This window comes from Peromyscus maniculatus, chromosome 19 (genome assembly GCF_049852395.1).
Source record: "Peromyscus maniculatus bairdii isolate BWxNUB_F1_BW_parent chromosome 19, HU_Pman_BW_mat_3.1, whole genome shotgun sequence".
In the NCBI taxonomy this organism is placed as follows: domain Eukaryota; kingdom Metazoa; phylum Chordata; class Mammalia; order Rodentia; family Cricetidae; genus Peromyscus; species Peromyscus maniculatus.
In genome coordinates this window covers 28,999,110-29,024,946 of record NC_134870.1, presented here as the reverse complement: position 1 = coordinate 29,024,946, position 25,837 = coordinate 28,999,110, and the positions used below count along the sequence as shown (strand labels likewise).

The window sequence follows — 25,837 nt, the reverse complement described above, 5'->3', positions numbered from 1 at the left end:
ATGCAATATTCATGCTTTTTGCCAGTTCTTATAAAAGGCAACTGTTTCTTAGGTCTGCTTCTGTGACTGCCACACAACAGGCTGGGCAATGAGTTTTATAGGCCCAAACTTTTCTTATACACAGAGAACAATAGTTGGGAGAGCACTGAGGATTTTCACTGCAGTGTTTAAATACTCAACACAAATCTTCCAGAGCAGCAAATCATTTATCAGCCCAGTTGCTTTGATCAGTGCTGATGCTGCAGGTCTCTGTACAGCAGTATTGTTGTTGTTGTACAGTGCTGGTATTGTACAAAAGAGCTCCTGTACTCCTGATCTGCTTCTCATGTGTTTCAGGCTCTTACTTCAATAACCTTCTCATCAAGCTCTGTCTTCTGTTCTATGGGTCACTGCCAGTCCCAGAGGCCTGCTAACCAGGCTGCCGGACACCAGCTGCTCCACCACTCTTTTTCTGTTCCTAATTCTACATATCGCAGTCATTTTAAGTTACATAGCTTTTAGCAGCTGTGAGTTCTAAATAAATGTTTGCTGAGGTAATTCTCAGTGAAAAGAAACTTTTAAAACAGGACATATCAGTTTTATTAAATAATTCTGGAATATGTGAAAAAATGCCTTTTGTGCCTTACAATTTTATGCAAACCAAGAAATTAATGACAATGAGTATGTATTTGAATTTTACACAAACAACTTTTGTTTTGAAGTGTAATATATGTCTAGGAAGGACACAGATCTTAAGTGTACAGCTGTGTAAAAGTTCACAGTTAACAGTCCTATTAGCAGAACCTAGACAACAAAACAAAATTGGGGCTGGGGAGGCAATAGTTCAGTGGGAAATCCCTTAAAAGGGATTGTAGGCAGGCATTCCTAGAAACAATTTTTCCAAGGAATAATACAATCAGAAGGCCTCTGACTTCTGAAATATGGAGAAGGTGTGGCAAAGGCCACCATCATACCAATGAATGCTGAGCAACAAGAGACAGACAAGATAACCATTTGCCATTGGGAAATACCTTGGGGGGCTTCTAACAGGCACCCATGTCAAATTTGGTTCAATAATTCGCTGGCACCATGGGTGAAACTCCTCTACAGAGTAATTAAAAAACCTAATGTCTATTGTTTAAAAAAAACAGTTTTGAGAAACTTTTATAAATGATCAAAGACCAAGGTTAAAAATATAAATAAATGACTTTGTAGTTGAAGGTCTAGTAGACATAGGGGCAGATGTAACAATAATTGCCCCAGGTTCTTGGCATCTGAATTGGCCTTTTAATGAGGCAGATGTTCAGCTTTTAAGGTTTGGAACTTTAATTCAAGTAAAACAAAGCACAAGATGGGTTGAATGTATAGGACCTAAAGGACAGAAGGAAAATTAAATCCATGTGTGGCTAACATAGCAATGAATTTATGGGGATGTGAATTGTTATAGCAATGGAATACCCAGATCAACATTCCTCCAGTCTCAGAAACAAACCATAAACTAATGTATGTTTCCAGGAAAATATTAAAAGGTATTATAAAGAACAGTCATTGACCATTCAGGTTGTACATAAACAGGGTACAACAGCTGCTAATCTTTCAAAGTTACCAGCAGCCCTACCTTTAAAGTGGTTAACTAACAGAGACCGTTGATTCCTCAAAAATTACAGATCTTCAAACAGCTGGTACAGGAGCAGCTAAATGTTCAACATATTGAAGAATCAACCAGTTCTTGGAATTCTCCTGTATTCATTATTAAAAAGAAGTCTGGAAAATGGAGAATGGTAACAGATCTAAGAGATATTAAATAAGGTCATTCAGTCAATGGACTTCTTATAGCCTAGAATTCCCCTACCTTCTCTATTGTCTAAAGGATGGTCTATTATACTGATTGATTCAAAAGATTGCTTTTTTACTATACCTTTGCAAAAACAGGATAGAGAAAAATTTATCATCATGGTGCCTACTTATAACAATTCTTAACCCATTAAAAGATACCAGTGGAAAGTTCTCCCACAAGAGAAGTTAAACAGCTCCACCCTGATATTTTGGATAACAGCCATTAGAAATTATTTATAAAGTTTCCTTAATCTATAATTTACCATTATATGGATGATATCTTACTAGCTGATTCAAATGTAGATACCTCAGAAAAAAATGTTTGAAAAAGTAAAAATATTGTCTTGCTTGGGATTACAAATTGCTCCTGAAAAAAAATACAAAGAGGAGATTCTATTCATTCCCTAGGATATAAAGTAGGTTTAAAAAAATTCAACTCCAAAAGGTACAAATCAGGACAGATCAATTGCTGACTCTTAATAACTTTCAAAAATTGCTGGGAGACATTAACTGGCTATGGCCCACAATTAAATTAACAACTCAAGAATTTAGAAATTTATTTCAAACCTTACAAGGTGACAAGGACTTAAATAGTACAAGAAAACTATCAGCTGAAGCTGAGAGAGATTTGACTCTGGTAGAAAAGAAATTACAGGATGCCCGTGTGGATCATTTGGATCCAGAGCTTGATTGTATCCTAGTTATTTTCCCTTTGATGTATTCTCCTACAGGAATTTTAATGCAAGAGAAAAATATATTAGAATGGATACTTTTTACCACAAAACAGAGTAAAAAATTAAAAACCTATGTAGAAAAGGTTTCTGAGTTGATTCTGAAAGGAAAATTAAGACTTCATCAATTAGCAAAAATATACCCAGCAGAAATTGTGGTACCTTTTACTAATGCTGAAATTTTCTTTTCATGGGCAGAAAATTAACATTGGCAAAGAGATTGCAATAATTTTTGTGGGAGAGATTAGCAACAAATATCCCAAAAGCAAGAGACTTCAATTTATAAAGAAAACTAATTGGCTCCTTTCACACATTGTATAGGGAACACCAATTTCTGGGGCCCCTACATTCTATATTGAAGAAAGCAAATCAGGAAATGCAGGTTATAAATGAAGAAATATAAGCAAAGTGATTCAAAGCCCTTATGATTCTGTTCAAAAGTTAGAATTGTATGCAATTCTCATGGTATTATTAGATTTTCCAGAACCTCTTAATATAGTTACTGACTATTATTCTGAAAGAGTTGTTTTACATATTAAAACTGCTGAACTCATTCCAAATGATACAGAATTGACTCTATTTATTCAGTTACAATAAATAATCAGAAATAGAAATCATCCCTTATCTACAACATGTATCAAATTCCATATGGGTCTACCAGGCTGTCTAGCATCAGGTAATGATGAAATTGATCAACTATTGGAGGGAAATGTGCAGAAGCCTCAGAATTTCATAAGAAACACCATGTCAATAGCAAGAGTTTGAAAAAAAGATTTTTTCATCATTTGGCAACAAGCCAATGAAATTATAAGAAAATGCCTTACTTGTTCTTGTATAACCAACTCCACTACCTGCAGAAAGTAACCCAAAGGGTACTCAAAGAAATGAAATTTGGCAAATTGATGTGTTTCATTTTGCAGAATTTGGAATTTTTAAATATGTTCATCATACCATAAATACATATTCAGGACTTTAATGGGCAACTGCTTTCAGTTCTGAAAAGGCTGATTCTGTAATTAAACATCTATTAGAAGTTATGGCCATCATGGGGATACCTGTACAAATTAAGACTGATAATACTCTAGCATATGTCTCTAGTAAGATACAAGTTTTTTTGCATATTACAACATAAAGTATATAAAGGTATACCACACAATCCTACAGATCAAGCAGTTATAGAAAAAAATCTAATCAAATTCTAAAAGATATGCTTAATAAACAGAAAGGGGTAATAAAGACCCTCAAAGGTAGATTGAATAATTCTTTATTAACTTTACATTTTCTAAATGCTAATGTGAAAGTAATGGCAGCTGTGGAGAGACACTGGATAATAGAAAAAAGCTGCTGAATTAAATCAGCCTGTATATTTTAAAGTTGTGTTGACCTCAGAATGGAAACAAGGATATATGTTTTGTTGGGGAAGAGGTTTTGCTTTTGTTTACATAGGAGAAGAAAAGTTATGGATACCATCAAAATTGATGAAAATTATATTCAAATAAGAGATTAGAAGAGGTGATAGTTCATCAATGTGACCATTCTATAAGACTAATGAATGCTTTTCATTTGATCAGATATAACTTGCCAAAGGTGAAACTCCCCAAAGTTAGGTTTGGAGCAGAGTTTTATTTTTGACTTTCCATGAGAATGAAGGCATCCAACCAAGGAAGCTGAAGATCACTGGACAAATGAGAAATCTGAAGAAAAAGGACAAATCATTGAGAGAAAATGTCCCATGAAACAGAGTAAATTGGCCTATTGTTATATCACATTTCCAACAGGATAAAATTTCATAAATCTTCCCAAATGTTTGTTCGTCCTGTTCTCTAAAGACATATAATTTAAACTGTCTTTTGTAGTCGCAGTCCAATTAAAAACTAAAGCTGGCTTTGGAGTTGGAACATGGCTCTATCCTTCTCTAAACCCAAGCATGCTCGTTTATGGAAAATCCGAAATCTCTCATATCAGAAAAGCCACCTGATGTGAGACAGAAGAAAAACCAAAATTAGAGCACTAGTCTATTGCCACTAATCTTATACTCTTTGGTTTTATTTTTACTCTTTAACACTTTTCTTCAGGTATAAATATTATCTCAAAATTCAGACAATTTTTATATATGTACATATTATGTATATAATATATACATATTAAACTTTTTTCATGATATTAATGGTCATATAGAGCAGTAACTAATTCTACAAAAAGGCTTCATCTAGCTTCCTGTACATGCTTTTGGGTTTGAGTCTCTATCACATAACTAGGAATTAAGTTTTTATACTCTGCATGTACATAACAAATTATGGTCCTTTAACCTCTTTGATCTCTGCTGCATATGACTTTTAAAATGTTAAATTTTCTTCAGTGAATCATGACCGTGCCTGACAGTGACCTTTGAAGTCTCCAAAAGGAGGATGGAGCCCCACAATGATCATTCTGCCTGGATTGTGGTAACACCACTATGCTGACAAACACCACCTAAAGGTCGGTTTTGTACTACAAACTGCTCAGGACAATTTTAAGGTGGCTAGCGGAGAGATGGTCAAGCCTTATGACTACTCTATCCAGGACTTGAGACAAACCCTGCACTTTTCTATTACACATATACTGAATGACAAATGATACAGCTAGCTGTCCCAGGAATTGACAAGACAAGATAGATAATAGAGTATTTTCTCTGAATTTGTTAAATATAAATGAACTGGACATTGTTAATGTAATTCTTGCCTGTATATATTTGTATATAGTTATTGTACTTATAGTATATACTTTTACTATGCTAGATAAAACCTTCACTTATTATTTAGACAAAAAGGGGGAAATGTTGTGTGATATTTTCATTGTGTTCTGACAAAAATTTGCTTGATGCCAGAGAGCAGAGTCAGCCATAAGCTGACCAAAATTAACCATAGAGGCTTGGAGGACTGTAGACAGAAGACAGAAAATGGTAAGGCAGGGCTGAGAGGGGATCTCATCCCTTTTGGACAGAGGAACTGTAGAGGTAGGAAGCTACTGGCAGCTGCTACCTGCTTCTCTGATCTTTTAGGTTCTTACCTGATATTTGACTCCCAATTTTTTATTGATAAAGATTAATTAGATTAAAACTTCAGCATCTTGTTTGGTAATGTGGCTCTTAAAGTCTTTCTCATGTATTTACACAAGACTATCTTCTTATTATTGATGAGTTTTTAAAAGCCTTGAGTTATTTTGGACAGCCATCTTTCATCAATTATGCCTTTTGATAGCATTTTCTCCATGTCTATGACTTATATTTTCCTTTTCCTTATAGAATCTTTTTCAGAGCATAAAAATTAATTAATTTAATTTTAATAAAGTCTAAATTGTCCATTCTTTCTTCCAATTTTGTAGTATATCCAATTTTTATTTTTCTTAGCCAATATTTCTTTATTATTTCCCCCTTTATATACATACAAAGTATAAATCCAACTTATCTGTTTTAAGAAGGAAACTTGTTGCAAATTTGTTTTGGATTTTATGCTTCTTTCTCTTTCCTCTTTTGGGTGTATGCATAATGGAAGGTGAACTTCTGGCCTTAGCACATACTATGCAAGCACTCTAGCACTGAGCTATATTCCAAGCCCATGATTATATGCTTTCTATGACTTGGAGAACTAATATTCCAACTCTTGACTCTCCAGTTAGTAGCCTTTCTCAGTTTATTTGTATCTTTATTATTCTCAATAATGTTTTATAGCTTCCTATATAAGATGTATTACTATGTTATTGATTTGTTTTTAAGCATTCAATATTTTGAAAACCTTTTTAAGAGCTGTTCAATTTTTTCACTTCTTTTGTCATATAAATACAATGCATTGTGATGTTGACCATGTATCCAATTTTATTCCTAGCTTTATTAGTTCTAATAGATTATAGACTCTTCATATTTTTATGTATCTTAATTGTGTCATTAAAAAAAGTTTATTCTTCCCTTTTCGATCATTATGACTTTTATTTCTTGTTTACCTTATTCCTCGGTTTGGGACTGATGGTAAAATCTTGAACTTAAGTAGTCTTGTCTCGTTGTTGACGTTCAGGGTGACTTTTCAATTAGTTATCATTAGTAACTGTGATGGTTTTAGTGAGAACAGCCCCCATAAGCTTATATGTTTAAGTACTTAGTCTCTGATAGGTGGAAACTGTTTGGGAAGAATTGGGAGGTGTGGCCTTGCTGTAGGAGGTGTATCACTGAGGGTTGGCCTTGAACTCACACCATTCCCAGTTAGCTCTCTCAGCCTCCTGTCACTATGCATTTGCTCTGCCATCATGGACTCACCCTCTGAAAATATAAGCCCCAAATAAACTCTGGTCATGGTGTCTCATCACATCAACAGAAAAATAGCTAAGACAGTAATGTTAGCTATTAGTTTTTAAGGACACTGAAAATTGTTTTCTATGTGAATTTGCTAACACTATTATCTTTAGTATGTGCTGACTTTTGTTGAATGACTTTTCTATACCCACCTGGATAGTCATATTCCTTTTCAACTTTATATGTTAATACAGTGGATTATATTGATCTAATTTCTAATGTTAAACTGCATTGTATTTTTAAAATAACCAATTATGTTATAATTTCTTGTATTTTTCTTCTACATCTCTGAATTTTATTTATATAATTTTTAAAAAGAAAATTTCTGTGTATGTTTATAAAATATTTGGTTTGTCATTTTCTTAACATTCTGTTCAGGTTTGGATTTCATAGTCTATTAAGATTATGTTGGCATCCAAATGATTTGGGAAATGTTTACATTTATGTTTTGTGCTTATAAAAACTGGTATTAGTGTTTACATAAACAGTGTAAAGTGGATTTTCATAATATTCTAAATTTATTTGCCAGGTGATGGTGGCACACACCTTTAATCCTAGCACTTGGGAGGCAAAGGCAGGTGGATCTCCACGTTTAAAGCCAGCCTGTTCTACAGAGTGAGTTCCAGGACAGTCAGGGCCACACAGAAAAACCCTGCCTCAAAAACACAAGGAAAAAATTCTAAATTTATCTAATAGAGATGACAAATCAGGATTTTATTATTTAATTTTTACATATTGTGGAATTTCTTGTTTTTGTTTTTTTACATTTCTACATCATTTTCACCACAGTAAAAGTACATACTGAGTCATTTTATTACTGTTGTTTTTAACTGAAATTAATTTTTCTGATGAAGAATGTGGAAATCTTTATAATGCTCCATTTGCCTATAAATACAACCAATATAGTTTAATATGTTATGTGTGTCAATGTTTTCCAATATGATGTTTATGTTGTTTATATTTTCAATATTCTTCTGGTGTGTCTGTGTTTGTCTTCTTACTCCATCAGGAATTGAGAGAGTGCTATCAAGTCTCTCAATATGATGGTGGTTTGTATCTCTTGCATTTGTACCTAGCCTACCTTATTTTTGTAGTTTGTAATTATTTTATCACAAGTATGCAATTATGGAACCCACATGTTCCTTGTGTACTTTTCTCTTCATTATTATGAGGTAGCTGCCTGAGTTGTTAGTAATATTTTTCCTCAATTCACTGTTATATTATAAATGAATGAAAATAGCTGCCTTAGTCATATTGTGGCTAGTATTTGTAACATACACTTTATTTAATTGTAAAACTTTCAGTCTTTCTGTATTATCTCTTCTCTCTACCTCTTACATATTTGATGGTATATAGTTGAGTATTTCTTAAAACCAGTCTGAAAATTTTTGTTGTTCAATTGAATTACTTAATATACCTGTAAGTAATATAATATCTCACATCTTCCCAGCTATACGTACAATCTCAATAATTTTTTCCTTTGTCTCTAAAGAAGTTTTCTTCTTTTCACTTATTCATACATTAGTTCCCCCTCAGTTCCTTTTTTAGTTACGTTTTAGAGCTATACACAAATTCACAACATGCATCTTGATGTATAATAATGCTGTAAAACAAATTATTAATTTTACTACTCCCATGATAGAGATGAGAACTTTAGACCTATTTACTACTATGCCTCTGCCTTTAATTATTGCTTTTATGAATTTCAAAAAAACTATTCTTCTTACCTTGTATAACCAATAGCCAAACAATGTGTGTTCATATTACCTTTCCTGTTACTGTTTGCTTCTCAACAGAATTCATAGTCTTAGAATTGTTTCTTTCTCTCTAATGAGTTACACAAAAAGTATTTTTTATGCTGATTAGAATGTGATTAATTCTCTGTCCAAAAAACCCTTCATTTTTGAAGGGTGTGAAGTTAATATATTTCTACTTTTTAAATAACTTGAAAGGCTTTAGAGACATTGTCTTTAGTTTCATGATTTATGTTTTTAAATTAGCTGTCCATCTTGCAGAATCTCTTTTAAAAATAATTTTATCATATTCATGTGGTTGCTTTAAGAATTAATTTTTTCCGGCCGGGCGGTGGTGGTGCACGCCTTTAATCCCAGCACTCAGGAGGCAGAGCCAGGCGGATCTCTGTGAGTTCGAGGCCAGCCTGGGCTACCAAGTGAGTTCCAGGAAAGGCGCAAAGCTACACAGAGAAACCCTGTCTCGAAAAAAACCAAAAAAAAATATTAATTTTTTCCTATTCGGCTAGGTATTGATCAACTTTCCTGGGACACAGCTGACTGTTCTTTGTCTTTTACTTATTCTAACTGAGTTTCACTAAGTGGAAGACCTTTACCAATTTAGTAATTGTTGTTCATTATTTATTTCTTATTCTCTCATCCTTTCTAGGATTATGGTTGTAAGCATGTGAGAGAAATTAATTATATCCCAAATGTTACAAATGTTCTTATCTATATTTTAATGTGTTTCTATTTGGATATTTCATCTAGAGTTATCTTGCAACTATTTTTTCTGCATTTCTTTATATCTATGGTATTAAACAACTTAGTTCTATGGTATGTTTTTTTCTCAGTTACAGAATTTACAGGTTAAGGTTTCCATTTGATGGTAAAACTTCCTTTTAAAATCTTTTATACACTGTTTCTTATTTTAACACATTAGCTCTATGTTAAAAAAACTGTTTGGGACATTCACTTCTAATATCTGCATTTAGAAAATATATTTTTATTTTTTTTTACAGAATTTAGATTTGTTGATGTGTGACAGAATGTAGGGAAACTATGTAAAAGCTATCTAGGATCATGATTCTATTATCTTCCTCTAGGAGGAATTCACCTTTTGCTGTTCACTTGTTAGAGTTCTACCTAATCAAACTACCCTGATGCAAACAGGCACTCTACTTGGTTGAGGTTTTTTGCAAGCCCAATAAGCACCCAACTCTACACCATTTACAGTTGAGAACTTGTTATATTCCTATATCCCCTTCTCATTGAAGGCTCCAGACTATTCATTTAGCAATTAAAACTTCACTCTGCTTTTGACGAATTTTCTGCTTGGGTTCTGTTACGCTGGGTGTCTGCCCTGAATTTAAGTGCTATGAATGGTGAAACTAAATCAAAGCTTGAATCCTCCAGCCTGTCAAAGATTACTGGTTTACTTTGTCCCCACCAAGAACTTGTTGCATGTTTTCAGACTTAGCAAATTTCTCTGAGGCAAAACAAACTGTCAGTTCAGCTGTCTAAGGACCTTTCTTCTCAGAAATCTTAGCCCACCCAATTCTTATAATATCACTGTCTTTTTATTTTAAAAGTATAATTTCTAACTTTTAGTCTGTAAGTATAATTGCTGTGTGATGTCAGATAATCAGTTTAACATAGAAGGTTAATTCTACAGATATAAGCACACATTTTAGTCTGACACTAATAATGCAATATACTATATTAATAATGTTAATTATATTAATTAATTAATTATAATATGTACTTTTGATTGTGCAAAGAGCAAATCTTAAGGTGATATGAGCTTCATCACCTTCGGTAGAATTTCTGCCCTGAAACAGCACATGTTAAACTTATTCCATGCCTTAAAAACAGCAGCACTGAATTGCAAGAGATGCACATGTAATAGAAGCATCTGAGGAAGAAAGACATATTAACATATGTGCCATTATCAAGATACCTGACTTCCAGAACCTGGAAACAACCTAGATGCCCCTCAACCAAAGAATGGATTATGAAAATGTGGTACATAGACACAATGGAGTACTACTCAGCAAAGAAAAACAATGACATCATGAAATTTGCAGGCAAATGGATGGAACTAGAAAATAACATCCTGAGTGAGGTAACCCAGACTCAGAAGGACAAACATGGTATGTACCCACTCATAAGTGGATACTAGATGTAAAGTAATGTGTAATCAGGCAACAACCCACAACTCCAGAGAAGCTAACTAACAGAGAAGAACATGGACTGTCCTGGGAAGGGGAAATAGAGGAGATCTCCATGAGTAAGTAGGGATGAGGGGTGGACAATTGGAGCATAGGGGATAGGGGATGAGAACATAAGGGAATGGGATGGTTGAACTGGAACACAGAGGGAAGGGGGATGCAATGAAAGAGATACCATGATAGAGAGAGACATCATGGGGATAGAGGAAAAAACCCAGTGCTAGGAAAGTTGTCAGGAATCCCCAAGGATGACCTCAGTCTGTGCTGCTAGCAATGGTGGAGAAGGTGCCTGAACTGAAATGGCTTGCCCCAGAGATCAGATTGGTGAATACCCTAACTGTTACCACAGAACTTTTCTCCAATGACTGATGGAAGCAGATGCAGAGATCCACAGCCAATCACTAGACAGAGCTTCAGGAGTCCAGTCAAAGAGAGAGAAGAGGGATTCTATGAGCAAGTACATCAGGATCATGATGATGAAACATGCAGGGACGACCAAACCAAACTAGAAGGGAACTCATGAAAGTTGGATCAATGACTGTGGAGCCTACATGGGACTGGACTAGGCCCTTTGCATGGCGAGACAATTGTGTAGCTTGATCTGCTTAGGAGGCCCCCTGGCGGTAGGATCAGAATCCATCTCTGGTGCATGAGTGGGCTTTGTGGCGCCCACTATCTATGACAGGACACCTTGTGCAGCCTTGAGGCATGGGGAAGGGCTTGGACTTGCCTCTACTGTATGTGCCTCCACATGGGAGGCCTTGCCTTCTTGTGGGAGGGAGTGGGGAGTGGGTTGGAAGGGGAGGCTGGGGGGTGGGAGGAGTGAAGAGGGGGATCTTTGGTGTGTAAAATGGATGAAAATTTTTTCTTAATTAAAAAAAAATGATACCTGAATTCTATTCTCCACTTTTCCCGTTAACAACAAAATGACCTTGTTCCTAAGGTATGCATTTTGCATAAGTTGTTCGGCTCATGGTTACTATTACAATGCAGTAACTGACATTCAAATTGTGGGTCTATTTTATAAGCTGGTGGTGGCCCCTAGTGGGTCTAGAATGTTCCATACTTTTTGAATACACAGCGGGATCAGAGTGGGGTGTTTCTTGGTGCTTATATGATTATACAAAATCTACTTGGGCGGCTAAGTTAAAGTGGGCTTGAATTGTCATGATGTTAAAGTATAATGTAAACCTTCATTTAGGTTTATTAATGGTCATCCCAAGTATATTTCATTTATGTATCTGATAACAATGGGAAAGTCCTATGTCATATATTTGTGCTTGACTCTGTTCTGAGTTTTGTCTCTTTCTTGATTCACTTTTAAAGTTGGATAAAGACTAAAAACTAGCCGGGCGGTGGTGGCGCACACCTTTAATCCCAGCACTCAGGAGGCAGAGCCAGGCGGATCTCTGTGAGTTCGAGGCCAGCCTGGGCTACCAAGTGAGCTCCAGGAAAGGCGCAAAGCTACACAGAGAAACCCTGTCTCGAAAAACCAAAAAAAAAAAAAAAAAAGACTAAAAACTATGCTTCAAGAATATGTCAAGTTCTCATTAACTTCCTTTTTTTGTTAAAGGTTAAAAATAATTCTGGGAGTATACAGGTCCTAAAACTCCAAGAGAGTAATACACTGGATTTTAAAATAAATGCAGGGGTATAATATACTGGATCTTAAAATAAATATTAGCTTATAAGGAAAGTTTTTAAATGGTTCATTTTTTTCTGATAAAGTTCAATGATATTTCATAGTTCAATATAAATTTACTCATAAATCATACCATAACTTCACTAGTTTTACTGAACATTACAGCAAACAATTATGATTCAGACAAATGCAATATTATTTCAGCATATTATGCTCAAAATAATATATATTTCATACAAATAAAACTTTCCTTAATCTAAAAACTAAGCTAATTTATAATAGCTGAAGACTATATTAGGCAACAAAAGTCAAATGAAACACCCAAAAAAGAATGTTTTAAGTATTTAAAAAACTTCCCATTGCTATCAAGTATTATAAAATCAAATGTCTGAGATCAGCATTAAACATAAGGGCCAAAATTCACAAGAAATTTCCTCTTTTTAAAGGTAGGGAAAGCCGGGCGGTGGTGGCGCACGCCTTTAATCCCAGCACTCGGGAGGCAGAGCCAGGCGGATCTCTGTGAGTTCGAGGCCAGCCTGGGCTACCAAGTGAGCTCCAGGAAAGGCGCAAAGCTACGCAGAGAAACCCTGTCTCAAAAAACCAAAAAAAAAAAAAAAAAAAAAAAAAAAAAAGGTAGGGAAAACTAGAAATTACAGTCTGTTCATTATACTGGGACCTCTGTCCATGTGGTAAAGGAAGGAAGGAGACACAGAAAGTCAATGCCCTCAAGAGCCCTTAATTAACTGAGAGAAAGTTGATTCATAATTCAGATTCTGAGAATCCTTTTTTAAAGGATGACATCAAACCAGTGATTAACAGACTGGCTTCACACACACACACACAAAAGGAGTAAGCATATAATATTTTCTCCTTAACTTTTATTGTATAATAATTATTTGAGAAGTTTAAGTGTAGTGTTTACGGCATACTACAATTACCTATACACTGCAATAATAAAAAATGCACATAACAATATCTAGGATACATGGTGCTCACAACAGGATACGGCACAACTTCCATGCACTGATGTTTTATATATAATTTCAGAGAAAGATGTGTGCTAGATTTTATAGCTATGCAGATTGCTTAACCCAAAAAGGCCAAGGACTCAGAAAGAATTCTAAGCAATGTAACCTAAAAGTCCATAAAGTTATATGGTAAAGATATGTGCCACAAATACACATACAACTTTAATTTTTCTTAAGTGCATTGAAAAGTTACAGCATGTCATGAAGACATTAGTTTCATTAACTGTTAGTACTATAATCACCAAGTGATGCCAAAATATGGAGAAAATGCATATATAATTGACACAACTACAAAATCCTAAGTAAAATTAGTATTAACAATTTCAGAGCTATTTGGGGTGCCATAGGTTGGATTACTGGTTAAAAAATATTAGGTAGTACTTCTTAAGAGATTAATTGCAGTAAGAAGTTGACCGAAACCGAGAGATGGTAAACCATTTGCAATATTTAGCTGACTACAAAACTACTCCTGCGGTGGGGACTTCCCTTAACTTCCCTCTCAGATCCTTCCATAAACAGGTTTGGTATCACCGGATTCAGGAATTTGAACTCACCTGTCCCAGAATCTCCTGTCAGACACACTTCATACTGGTAGCTCTGGGACAGGGTCCCAGTGCCGCTGACATCCACCAGGTGACCAGGAAAGTGTCCCTCAGGCACAGAGCAGCCACCCAGAGAGGCCGCCCTGGCCCTCCTGCACAGCCTCACCCCCACGAACAGCAGCACAGACAAGAAGAAGAGAGAAGACACAGAAGCCAAGGCAATGACCAGGTACAGTGTGAGCACGTCCTCATCCTGGGCGGGGTCGCGCGCCACCTCTGGCAGAGGCAGGTAGGGCTGAGAGAAGCCATCCACCAGCAGCACATGCAGAGTGACACTGGCAGACCTTGGAGGATCTCCATTGTCCTTGACCACCAGCAGCAGCCTGTGCTTGGGAGCATCGCGCTCACTCAGCAGCCTGGAGGTGCGCACCTCGCCGTTGTGAGCCCACACGCTGAACAGCCCCGGCTCCGTGGCCTTGAGCAGCTGGAAGGACAGCCAGGCATTCTGGCCAGAGTCTCGGTCCACTGCCACCACCTTGGTGACCAGGTAGCCTGGCTCTGCCGCCCTGGGCAGCAGCTCTGTATAGGGTGCAGAGGCGTTCTGCAGCGGGTAGAGCACGAAGGGCGCATTGTCGTTGGCGTCCAGCACCAGCACTCGCACCAGAGCCTGGCTGCTGAGCGCAGGAGAGCCTTGGTCTGTGGCGCCCACGTGGAACTCGAAGACCTTCAGGACCTCGTAGTCCAGCGCCCTGAGCGCGAACAGCTGCCCGTTTTCTGCGTTGATGGAGATGATTGAGGAGAGGGCCAGCTGCGGGTCGTGGGTGGGCAGCAGAGAGTAGGTGATGTGGGCATTGGAGCCTGAGTCTGAGTCTGTGGCGCTGATGGTGCCTATGTGCAGGGCGGGGCTGTTGTTCTCCTGGACAAACAGGGTGTAGGAGGTTTGTGTGAAGGCGGGAGAGTTGTCATTGACGTCAGACACCTGAACTGTTATGGTGTGCTGTGTTGTGAGCCTGGGTGTGCCCATGTCGGTGACTGTGATGGTGATGTTGTATTCAGCTCTGCTCTCTCTGTCCAGAGCTCCCTCAGATACTATAGTGTAGAAGTTCTCTACAGATGGTTTCAGGATGAATGGGAGATCATTCTGGATGGAACAGGTCGCTTTACCATTATCTCCAGAGTCTAAATCAGCAACACTGAAAACAGCCACCACAGTCTCTTCCGAATTCTCAGGGATAGGACTGTTAACTGATGACAAAGTCAGTTCTGGTGGGTTATCATTCACATCAACTACCTGGACTATGACTGTGCATTTTCCCGAAAGGCCACCACCATCTTTGGCCTCTATGTCAACTTCGTAAGTATTAATTGTTTCGTAATCCAACGCCTTAACTAACTGTATATCACCAGTAGTGGGATTTAGTTGAAAAGTTTTGAGAATTTCTTCAGAAGCATGGAAAAACACATAGGATATTGCACCAAAATTCCCCGCATCTAAGTCAGAAGCTGAGACCGTGACAATGACAGAGCCAACAGGGCTCTTCTCTAGAACTTGAACCTCATAGAGTGACTGTGTAAATTCTGGGGCATTATCGTTTATGTCTAAGATCAGGATGTGGACCTGGGCAGTGCCAGACCGAGGTGGGGATCCTCCATCCAGGGCTGTGAGAGTTAAACTGAGCTCTGGCTGCTCCTCCCGATCCAGAGCTCTGTCTAGCACTAGTTCTGGATACTTTCTTCCATCCCTACGACGGCGGGTGCGAACGTGGAAATGGGACTGGGGAGAGACCGTGTAGTTCTGGAGTCCGTTTCTTCCCACGTCCAGGTCCACAGCATTTCCCAAAGGAATTACTGTCCCAGGTGAGGAGCTTTCCAGGACTTTAAGCTGCATTGCATTTTCAAAGAACTCCGGAGCGTTATCATTTATATCTATGACCTCGAGCTCATTTGTAATGAACTGCAAAGGATTATGCAACAATATCTGAAAGTGCAGCACACAAGGTTCTGTGGAACCGCACAGCTCCTCCCGGTCCAATTTCTCAACCAGGAGCAAATCTCCGGTCTGGTGGCTGAGCTGAAAATACTGCATGTTCCCTTTGGAGATAGCCTGAGCTCTCCTTTCAGCCAGTTCTTCTACCCTGAGCCCCAGATCCTTCGCTAGATTGGCTATTAAGAAGCCCTTCTCTTTTTCCTCGGCCACAGAATAGCGCCTAGATCCAGACCCAGCCAGAGACCCACCCAGAAAAACAAAGAGAAGCAAGACTTGCCTTTGTTTAAGGAAGCCCTCTTCTCTGGCCTCCATTGTATTTCTGCGGTGTTTTTCCAGGGGCTTGTCACCAAAAGGAGCCTTGTATTTCTCTGTGAAAAGCGCAGTCTTTTGGCGATAGCCTAACAAGTAATGTTTTCCAGAGATTCAGACTTTCCTGCTTAAAAATCTGCCCAGGTTCACAAGCGCTTGTCTTATCTCACCGGATCCCTCTGTCAATCTGAGTACGGAGTATAAGTGTCTTAATTCGCATTTTTAGTCAACAGCGCCACCATGCGTTCGTTTTCAGTTTTAAATTCTTAGAAAAGGTTTTGTTACTGGTTTTGATCTATGTCGTTTTTTCCCCCTTATGAAACCTACATGACCCTACTGAGGGAATTTCTTGTGCCACATAAGTTAAACAAAAACTAAGCAAGTATAATACACTAAACGGAGTTAGCTATCTCTAATAAGAGTCCTCATTTACATGATTTACATTACAAGTGCACACATGAAGCAATCTGCTCTCTATATGAGTATCAGGAGTGATACGCACTTGCTCATTATTGAGTTTATTCCTAATATTAGTGGCACTGAAACTAATAGCAATTATATTTCTATAATGTCATATTACTGTACTTGATACTGACTGCAAGATAGTTGATGATAATTGAAACAGTTGATGTCATGGTGGTCACTTAACCAAGGTCCCACATGTGATAAGGTGGTTAACTAGAGACTTTGATACCAAGACTGTCCTTTCTGGCACTGCTCATCTCAAATAAGATATTCAAATTCCATACATTTAATAGCACACCTCATTCAAATACACATAAAATTATGTAAAAATTAATATTAGGTTGAGAAATTAGGGATTAACATTAGGGATTAAAATATTGATAGCACTTTGTGTCACAAGTCCAACTGCAAGAAGTGAAGAAAGTTGAGTGAGTGACTTGGGAAACATCGAAGCATATTTAAATTATAAAACTAAATATGAGAATTCTGTATTCATTAAGGCAGTGGATAGGAGACTTGAACTAAGCATTAATGAGGAAAAAGGAAAGATATATTGAAAAAATAATAGAGTGATAACTGCACAACATTCAAAGAACTATAGCAAAATCAGCTTATTATACTGTATGTCATAATATTTAGTTCCAGCAAAAGTTTTGTTCATTAAGTATCTTACAATATTTAATTATCAGTATGTCACAACTAAAACAATTCTTCTTTCAATCAGTCAAAAAAATTAAGAACCTAAAAAGTAACTGTGCTAATTATGAAATAAAAGAGAGCTACACATAAACATAACTCAAAAACTAAAGTGTTTAAACAATTGTGTGTGTGTGTGTGTGTGTGTGTGTGTGTGTGTTTAAGTCAGAGGAGTTTGGTTTTCTACTCCCATCATGTGGGTCAGGGGATGAACTCAGGTTGTCAGGTCTGTCGACCATCTCATTGGCCCATCACAAACTTTATTTTACAAAGGCATTGAAAAGTCTATGGTATTAAAGAGGGGGAAATAGAATAAGTCCATCCAGAAAATTAATAAAAATTATAATGGATCCACATATACTGCTCACAGACTTATGTCCAATTGAATCTTTAATACCATGGAAACTTTTTAGAATGGAACACCAAGCTACATACAAATTTTCTAAGTTGGGAAAAGATAAAAGCATACTCTGTTGTATACAGTTCAATTATAATAAAGTCCTGAGTAGTTTAATTAACTGGGAATGTTAATGCAATGCTTGTAATCCCAACACTCTGGATGGGGGAGGACCTGTCACAAGTTCAAGACCACAATGAGATCTTTTCTCAAAAAGAAAAAATTTAAAAATATTGAGTTCAGCACAAGAGTTTTGAAAGACTATTCGACATAAAACATAAAAAATTATCATGCCCTTGAAAATCATCCTTTAGCTATATCCTTTAGAACAGATGGATCCTTTAGTCATATCCTTTAGAACAGATGGAAATTTAAAAATCATATATATTTCAGATTTTTAAAATTTTAAAATCATAGAAATACAATTTTGATCGAGTTTGTTTTGCATTTACAATTTGAATATTTTGTGAAATCCAACAATTAGGGTTCCCACAATCTTTAAAGAATCATAAGTTTTGCATGCTGATACTTTAAAATATGTGTGTAGATAAACATGGAAAGAATATTATATTATTCACACCAGTGTAAAGAGTTTCAAGTCAGATCACAAGATAAATGTTATATTAACAAGAGAATAAATGAAAATAAATAGTCTGGGCTGCAAATTGTTACCACTCAAATAATGAGAGAAGACCATTTTAGACAGCACTTAAGAATAACCCAGAACTGGAGAAGTTACATTTGGGTAATGATGCTCTAACTCAAACTTCAAAGATTTCTGCAGGGGACAGTGCCATCCATGCACCTTTAATCCAGGAGGCAGAGACAGGTGGATCTCTGTGAGTTGGAGACCAGCCCGGTCTACATAGTGAGTTCCAGGACAGCCAGAACTACATAGTGAGGTCCTATCTAAAAATAAAAGGATTTCTGAAAACACAAATTTTACTCTCACATTAAGTCAAACAAAACTACAAGACTAATCACAATTGGAATAAAAGCAAAATTCAGATTCCTTATTCCACAGACCTTACTTATCTAGAAATACCAGTGACGTGCAAAGGATTAGAGTAAGATAGTTACTTTCACAGGAAAAGAGACTCCAGTTGGCAAAGCAGTAAAATCAAGCCTTTAACGTTTTAGCTGAGACTCGACTCCGTATTTCCTCATCAATATTTAACTGAATTCAAAACTATTCCTGCAACTGGCGTTTGTATCATTCTTTCTCTCTGAACTCTGAAGGAAGAAGTTGGGAATAACAGGCTTCAGAAACTTGAAATCTGTGGTTCCAGAGTCTCCAGTCAGACACACCTCATATTGGTAGCTCTGGGACAGGGTCCCAGTGCCGCTGATATCCACCAGGTGACCAGGAAAGTGTCCCTCAGGCACAGAGCAGCCACCCAGAGAGGCCGCCCTGGCCCTCCTGCACAGCCTCACCCCCACGAACAGCAGCACAGACAAGAAGAAGAGAGAAGACACAGAAGCCAAGGCAATGACCAGGTACAGTGTGAGCGCATCCTCATCCTGGGCGGGGTCGCGCGCTACCTCTGGAAGAGGCAGGTAAGGCTGAGAGAAGCCATTCACCAGCAGCACATGCAGAGTGACACTGGCTGACCTTGGAGGATCTCCATTGTCCTTGACCACCAGAAGTAGCCTGTGCTTGGGAGCATCGCGCTCACTCAGCAGCCTGGCAGTGCGCACCTCGCCATTGTGAGCCCACACGCTGAACAGCCCGGGCTCCGTGGCCTTGAGAAGCTGGAAGGACAGCCAGGCATTCTGACCAGAGTCTCGGTCCACTGCCACCACCTTGGTGACCAGGTAGCCTGGCTCTGCCGCCCTGGGCAGCAGCTCTGTGCAGGGCGCAGAGGCGTTCTGCAGCGGGTAGAGCACGAAGGGCGCATTGTCGTTGGCGTCCAGCACCAGCACTCGCACCAGCGCCTGGCTGCTGAGCGCAGGAGAGCCTTGGTCTGTGGCGACCACATGGAACTCGAAGATCTTTAGAGCCTCGTAGTCCAGCGCCCTGAGCGCGAACAGCTGCCCATTTTCTGCGTTGATGGAGATGATTGAGGAGAGAGCCAGCTGTGGGTCGTGGGTGGGCAGCAGCGAGTATGTGATGTGGGCATTGGAGCCTGAGTCTGAGTCTGTGGCGCTGACGGTGCCTATGTGCAGGGCGGGGCTGTTGTTCTCCTGGACAAACAGGATGTAGGAGGTTTGTGTGAAGGCGGGGGCGTTGTCATTGACATCGGACACCTGCACTGTTATGGTGTGCTGTGTTGTGAGCCTGGGTGTGCCTAGATCAGTGATGGTAATGGTGATGTTGTACTGTGATCTGGTCTCCCGGTCCAGGGCTGTGTTTGTCATAAGAGTGTAGAAGTTCTCAACTGAGGGTTTTAGAATAAAAGGAAGATCCTCTGGGATGGAGCACACCATTTTTCCGTTGTCTCCAGAGTCAGGATCTGCAACACTGAACACAGCAATTATGGTTTCCGGGGAGTTTTCTGGGATGTGATTGGTAAATGTGGACATAGTCAGTTCTGGTGGGTTGTCATTCAAATCCATCACTTGAACAAACACCACACTACTTCCAGAAAGTCCCCCACCATCTGTAGCCTGAACATATACTGTATATGTCTGGATGGATTCAAAATCCAGTAGCTTTGCTAAAAGGATTTCTCCGGATGTTGCATTCATTCGAAATGTTTTCCGAATGTCTTCAGTTGCTTGGGAAAAAGCGTAAGCTATTTTTCCGTAGTCCCCAATGTCTAAATCCCTAGCAGAGACTGTAGCAACCTGGGATCCAACAGGACTGTTCTCTGGGACCTGGACCTCATAGCGAAACTTTGAAAATGTGGGGACATTGTCATTGATGTCCAAGACTTCAATAAGGACCAGTGCGGTGCCAGACCTGGGTGGACTCCCACCATCTATCGCTGTGAGTGTTAATCTGATTTCAGATTGTTCCTCCCGATCCAGCACTCTGTCCAGAACCAGCTGTGGTAATACCGTGCCATCCGGACTGTCTTGCAATTTAAGATGAAAATAGAAATTGGGGCTGATTGTGTAAGTTTGGAGACTGTTGCTTCCTACATCTATATCTTGAGCCGGTTCTATTAGGAAAGTGGTTCCAGAAGCAGTCATTTCTGAAATTTTCAAAATTATTTCTTTGTCCAGAAAAACGGGAGAATGATCATTTATGTCCCTAATCTGCAGCTCAGCCTGAAAAATCTGCAAAGGATTTCCCAGTAACACCTGGAAAGGTACCACACAGGGTTCGGCGGGGCCGCACAGCTCCTCCCGGTCCAGTTTCTCCCTTAATAACAAATCCCCGGTCTGCCTATTGAACTCTAAGTTCAATTTTTTCCCTTTGGAAATAACTCGTGGTCCCCGCGCAGCAAGTTCATCTACCTCTAGCCCCAGGTCCTTTAACAAATTGGCCACAAAAAAGCCATTCTCCGCTTCCTCCTCCACTGAGTAGCGCCTAAGAGTGGACCCAGCCTGAGCTATGCCCAGCAAAACAAAGAACAGCAGGACTTGCCTTTTTTTCAGGACTCGCTCCATTTCCTCTGCAGCCTCCATCGCCTTCTGGTCTCCCAACAAACTCGCTCCAGCCGTGATTCACGTCGTCACTAACTTGCTCTGCAAATATCTTGCAGACAATGGGATAAATCCACAATCCCCAGTCCCAAGACTTTCCGGAAAGGCTGCCTTAGAAGGCCTCCCCTCCTTCCTCCTCCCTTCAGCGTCTGGTTACTGGATAGTTGGCTGGTCCCGGTTTCTTCTACTTATGAGGCTGCAGCGCCACCCTGCGTTCTTTTTAAGCATTTGTTTTCTCCAAAGCTTTAAGACAATTCACTGTCAAATTGATGGCTCTCTAAATAGCATGATTCTTTTATGTCTCACAATATACCAATATCTTCTCTGTGTTTCGAAGGCTTTAATTGCTTCTATAACGATATGTAAGGCATGCGAAAAATTCAGGTTTTTTTTTCGCAGTTTCAAGAGGATTGGGGTGAAAATCAACTTCAGGACTGAAAGGCTGACTGGGTGCCATAGAGAAAGCTTTTTAACTAGGAGTTCCCAGTTTTTACTCACAACTTGGGCATGTCCACATTTGAGAGTTGGGTTTCTGCTCTCACGTCACCTTCAACTGAAAGACTGAATAGAAGACCAAGAAACACACAGGATTTAATGAAAATGTCCTAGTGGGCATAGAACTGTCCTCACGTACACTTCCTCTTTGCCTTGTTTCAGACCCACATTTCCCTGACGTGTGATATGACCAAGTCTCATAAAAATCTCCGTGGTCAATTCATTTCTTGTCAGTATCTGTGTTTTTATTTTTCCTTTTTAACAGATAAGAACATTTTGATATAACTGCAATTTAGTTATTTCATCTGTCAGAGTTAGTAGGTTCATAATATCAAATGCATAGTAAACATTTAAAACTGCTTATTTATCTTTTTCAAAGTCTTTCAGAGCTGGTTTATTAAATCAGAATCCAAAGCATATAAGCTGAAACTTATTGCTAAGTTTAAAGAGTTATCCTTTTCGAATGCTCAGTAAAAAGAAATGAATTATTAAGCCACAAAATGGCATATTGCTTACGCTGGCTACCTTCCAGCATGGATTGGAAAGAGGATCATGAGCTCCCACCCCTGGGGAGCTATGGACAGTTGATGGCTTCTGGGGAAGGGAAAGTCAGTTTTATTTAAGGTGTGGCTCCAGACCACGCTCCAGTGGACAACCCACACCCAAGTGTGTATGTACAGCTCAAATTGGAGTGGCGGGTTACTGAATGAGAATAAAGAGGACACAAAGCTGGGTGTGAGGAGATGGGAATGGATTTAGGGGGAGTTAAGAAGAAAAGTAAAGGTGAATAGGATAAAAATACACTGCATGAAATTCTCAAAGAATTAATGGAAACATTTTTTAAAAGAAAGACAATATTGTTTCAATTATATAACATTCTGGCAAAAGAAAAATTATAAAGACATTAAAAAGATGCTGATTATCAGGGGAAGAGGAGAATGAGGACAAAGAGTTAAAACAGATGATTTTTAGGACAATGAAATTTTCCTTTATTATACTATAAAGGTAGATATATATAACATTATGGGTTTGTAAAAAAATAGACTCATATAACAGGTCAATCCTAGTGTGAACTTTGCACTTTAGTGAACAATAATTTGTACAACAGTGTTACCAAATGTGTTATGCTAAGGCAAGATATTAATAATGGGAATTGTGATGGAAGAAAGATGGCAGATGGGAACTCTGGGTAGTATTTGATTTTCTGTGGGACCTAAAATTGCTCTAAAAAACAAAGTTTATTGCAATAATTTAAAAACTTTGCTTTAGGCATAATGTATATATAACATGAAAGTAGAAGGCTAGGGGAATAAAGGAGAATAATAATAATAATAATAATAATAATAATAATAATAATAAAAGTATGTGGATGGGGATATGGGAGAAAATGCTCAAAATGCATTGTATGCATGTATTAAAATTGTCCTTTTGTGCCGGGCGTTGGTGGCGCACGCCTTTAATCCCAGCACTCGGGAGGCAGAGCCAGGCGGATCTCTGTGAGTTCGAGGCCAGCCTGGGCTACCAAGTGAGCTCCAGGAAAGGCGCAAAGCTACACAGAGAAACCCTGTCTCAAAAAAACCAAAAAAAAAAATTGTCCTTTTGAAATTCACTACTATGTACAGTGACTACAAAGCAACTAAAACATAGAAAAAAGAAAACCACTTATATAGAGAAAATATTCAAGTGTGTAGAAAAGTTTATATATAATACAACTCTACCTTCCACCCAAACAAAATAGCTGTTTTTATGTAAAGGTTGCGTAGACATTGCCATGGTTAGTTTTCTGTCAAAGTGGCTACAAGCCAGAGTCACTTGGAAAGAGGGAACATCAATTGAGAAAATGTCCTCACCAGATTAGCCTGAAGACAAGCCTGTGGTGCATTGTCTTGATGGATGATTGATGTGGGAGAGCCCAGATCACTGGAGTGGTGGTCCTGGGTTCTATAAGAAAGCACACAGAGGAAAACATGGGAAGGGAGCCAGTAAGCAGCACTCCTCCATGACGTCTGCATCAGTCCCTGCTTCTTAATGGACTATAAACTGTAAGGTGAAATAAACTCCTTCCTCCACAAGTTGCTTTTTGTTGTAATGTTTCACACAATAAAAAGTAAATGAATAACAAAGAAGTGATGAGTTTTGCTTACCACATGCTCCCATAATGATACTCAGCTTCACCTTAAGATCACAACAAGGGAAACAGCTGACCATGCAACAAAATATCTAAAAACATGAGATTAAAAGAATCCATTCCTTCTGTAAGGTAAGTTGGGCATTTGTTCACAGTAATGAAAGAATCTGACTAAACAAAGAAGAACAAATGTCCCCACAGGCTCTTATATGGAAGGCTTGGTCCTCAGTTGGTATCATTGGTTTGGAAGTGCTTCAAACTTTATTTGGTGGATCCTAACTGGACTTAGTAGGTCACCAGAGGGAATATCTTTGGGAGCTGTATCTTGCCCTGGCTCTTTCCTGTTTCTCTCTTTACTTCTTAGCCACAATGAGATAAACAGTTCTGATCTGTTACACCCTCTAACCTAATGGTCTCCTTCACTCCAGGACCCAGGCAATGAAACCAACCAACCATGAATGGAAACCTGTGACCCTCTTATCCAAAATGAATCTTCCTTTCCTTAAACTTTCCCCTGGGTATTTGCCACAATAGTGAAAAGTCTACTACAACAGTGCATGTATGGATGTATATGGCAACCAGTCATGCAGTATTGTGGTGGTTGAACTAACCCCAACTGGAATTTGCCAGTGCCAGTTCAGGCTATTTCATTTTATCACTGTTCTGGCATTTGGAAGAGTAGACATAAAATTAGGACTCAATGTATACTCAATGTAGGACTCAATGTATGAACAGGGCTCTGTTTATATCTAAGTCTGTATGAATTTTAGTCCCGACAAGAATGTTTCATTGGATTTTTTACAGTGTTCTTGGATCCAGAAATACACAGGTGGGTAATTATTTGTGTTTATGCATTTCAACTCAACTTGGAAAAGTGCAATTTAGTTTTTCCTTAGCAACTGAAAATGCTGTGCCAGTGTCTTCCCAGATCTGTCTCTGGAACCAGTTTCTATATAGCATGAAACCTTGAGTCTGGGGATCTTTATAAATATTGATTGCCATTCAACCTGAACTCTTTGGGTCCTAAACCTCTGCTAAAAATATCAAGGAAGATACCAAACTCTTAGTTCTTCTGAAGCAGAATCCAACACCTCAGTATCTTGAGTGGTATATGCTTAGCTGAATAGAAAACCACATTCTGCCTTATACTGAGTTTTAAGCATCCCATTATTCTGACACCTTCTAGCAAACACATCTCAGCACAAATTCTGGTCACACTATCCTTCTGTTATGTAAGCCACCAGGATCTTAGACTTTCAATACAACTCTCACCTACAGAGTGATGTAATACATAACAGTTTTGCAGTCTTCTTCAACCAGTCCTTACATGAGATTTTTCTTCCAGTGTATTGGAGATACTGTGATGATAGTTGGTAAAGAACAATTTTTTCTGTTCAATGACTAATGAAACAAATTAGAAAATGCAAATTGGCACATGCTTTTAATCCCAGCACTTGGGAGGCAGAGGCAGGTAGATCTGAGGCCTGGTCTACAGATTGAGTTCCAGGACAGCCAGAGCTACACAGTGAGACCATGTTTCAAAAAAAAGAAAATGCAAATTTAGCATTCAAATAATTTATCTATGTAGTAATAATCCCTTGGGTTTATCACTTAAATAGTGAAAGAGACATGAGTTTCCATGTTTTTTTTTTCAGAGGTGGGGTGGGTCTCAGTATTTTCTCCAGGATGGCCATGAACACTATTTCTGTTTTTCTTGGCTTCGGGA

At 38.5% G+C, this 25,837-nt stretch overlaps 3 protein-coding genes across 4 annotated transcripts in view; all 3 read right to left on the bottom strand.

Moving 5' to 3' along the window:
- Nucleotides 1-3,857: 3,857 nt before the first annotated feature.
- Nucleotides 3,858-19,036, bottom strand: Pcdhb3 (protocadherin beta 3). Of its 2 annotated transcripts, XM_076555038.1 has the most exons (2): nucleotides 14,056-19,036; nucleotides 3,858-4,240 (listed from the first exon to the last, which is right to left on the bottom strand). In XM_076555038.1, the coding sequence occupies exons 1-2, from the start codon at nucleotides 16,340-16,342 to the stop codon at nucleotides 4,221-4,223; spliced, it is 2,307 nt and encodes a 768-aa protein (XP_076411153.1). In that variant the 5' UTR covers nucleotides 16,343-19,036; the 3' UTR covers nucleotides 3,858-4,220. The 2 variants fall into 2 exon arrangements, with proteins under 2 accessions (XP_076411153.1, XP_042119837.2); XM_042263903.2 differs by lacking the exon at nucleotides 3,858-4,240 and having other exon boundaries at nucleotides 13,115-17,121.
- Nucleotides 19,037-19,063: 27 nt separating this feature from the next.
- On the bottom strand, nucleotides 19,064-22,089 carry Pcdhb2 (protocadherin beta 2). The gene has a single exon (XM_076555037.1). It carries the CDS (start codon nucleotides 21,468-21,470, stop codon nucleotides 19,071-19,073), a length of 2,400 nt encoding a protein of 799 aa, XP_076411152.1. The 5' UTR covers nucleotides 21,471-22,089; the 3' UTR covers nucleotides 19,064-19,070.
- A 1,587-nt stretch (nucleotides 22,090-23,676) lies between these two features.
- The window catches only part of Pcdhb1 (protocadherin beta 1), a 29,693-nt gene continuing 27,532 nt past the window's right edge, over nucleotides 23,677-25,837 (bottom strand). Inside the window, exon 2 of the mRNA XM_006996101.4 lies at nucleotides 23,677-23,924. Within this exon, the coding sequence (XP_006996163.3) occupies nucleotides 23,901-23,924 (24 nt within the window). The 3' untranslated portion in view covers nucleotides 23,677-23,900. The remainder of the gene's footprint in view (nucleotides 23,925-25,837) is intronic.

Bases quoted from the DNA above. Each gene is read 5' to 3' on its own strand.
- Pcdhb3 (XM_042263903.2), bottom strand. From the start codon at position 16,342: ATGGAGGCCAGAGAAGAGGGCTTCCTTAAACAAAGGCAAGTCTTGCTT.
- Pcdhb2 (XM_076555037.1), bottom strand. From the start codon at position 21,470: ATGGAGGCTGCAGAGGAAATGGAGCGAGTCCTGAAAAAAAGGCAAGTC.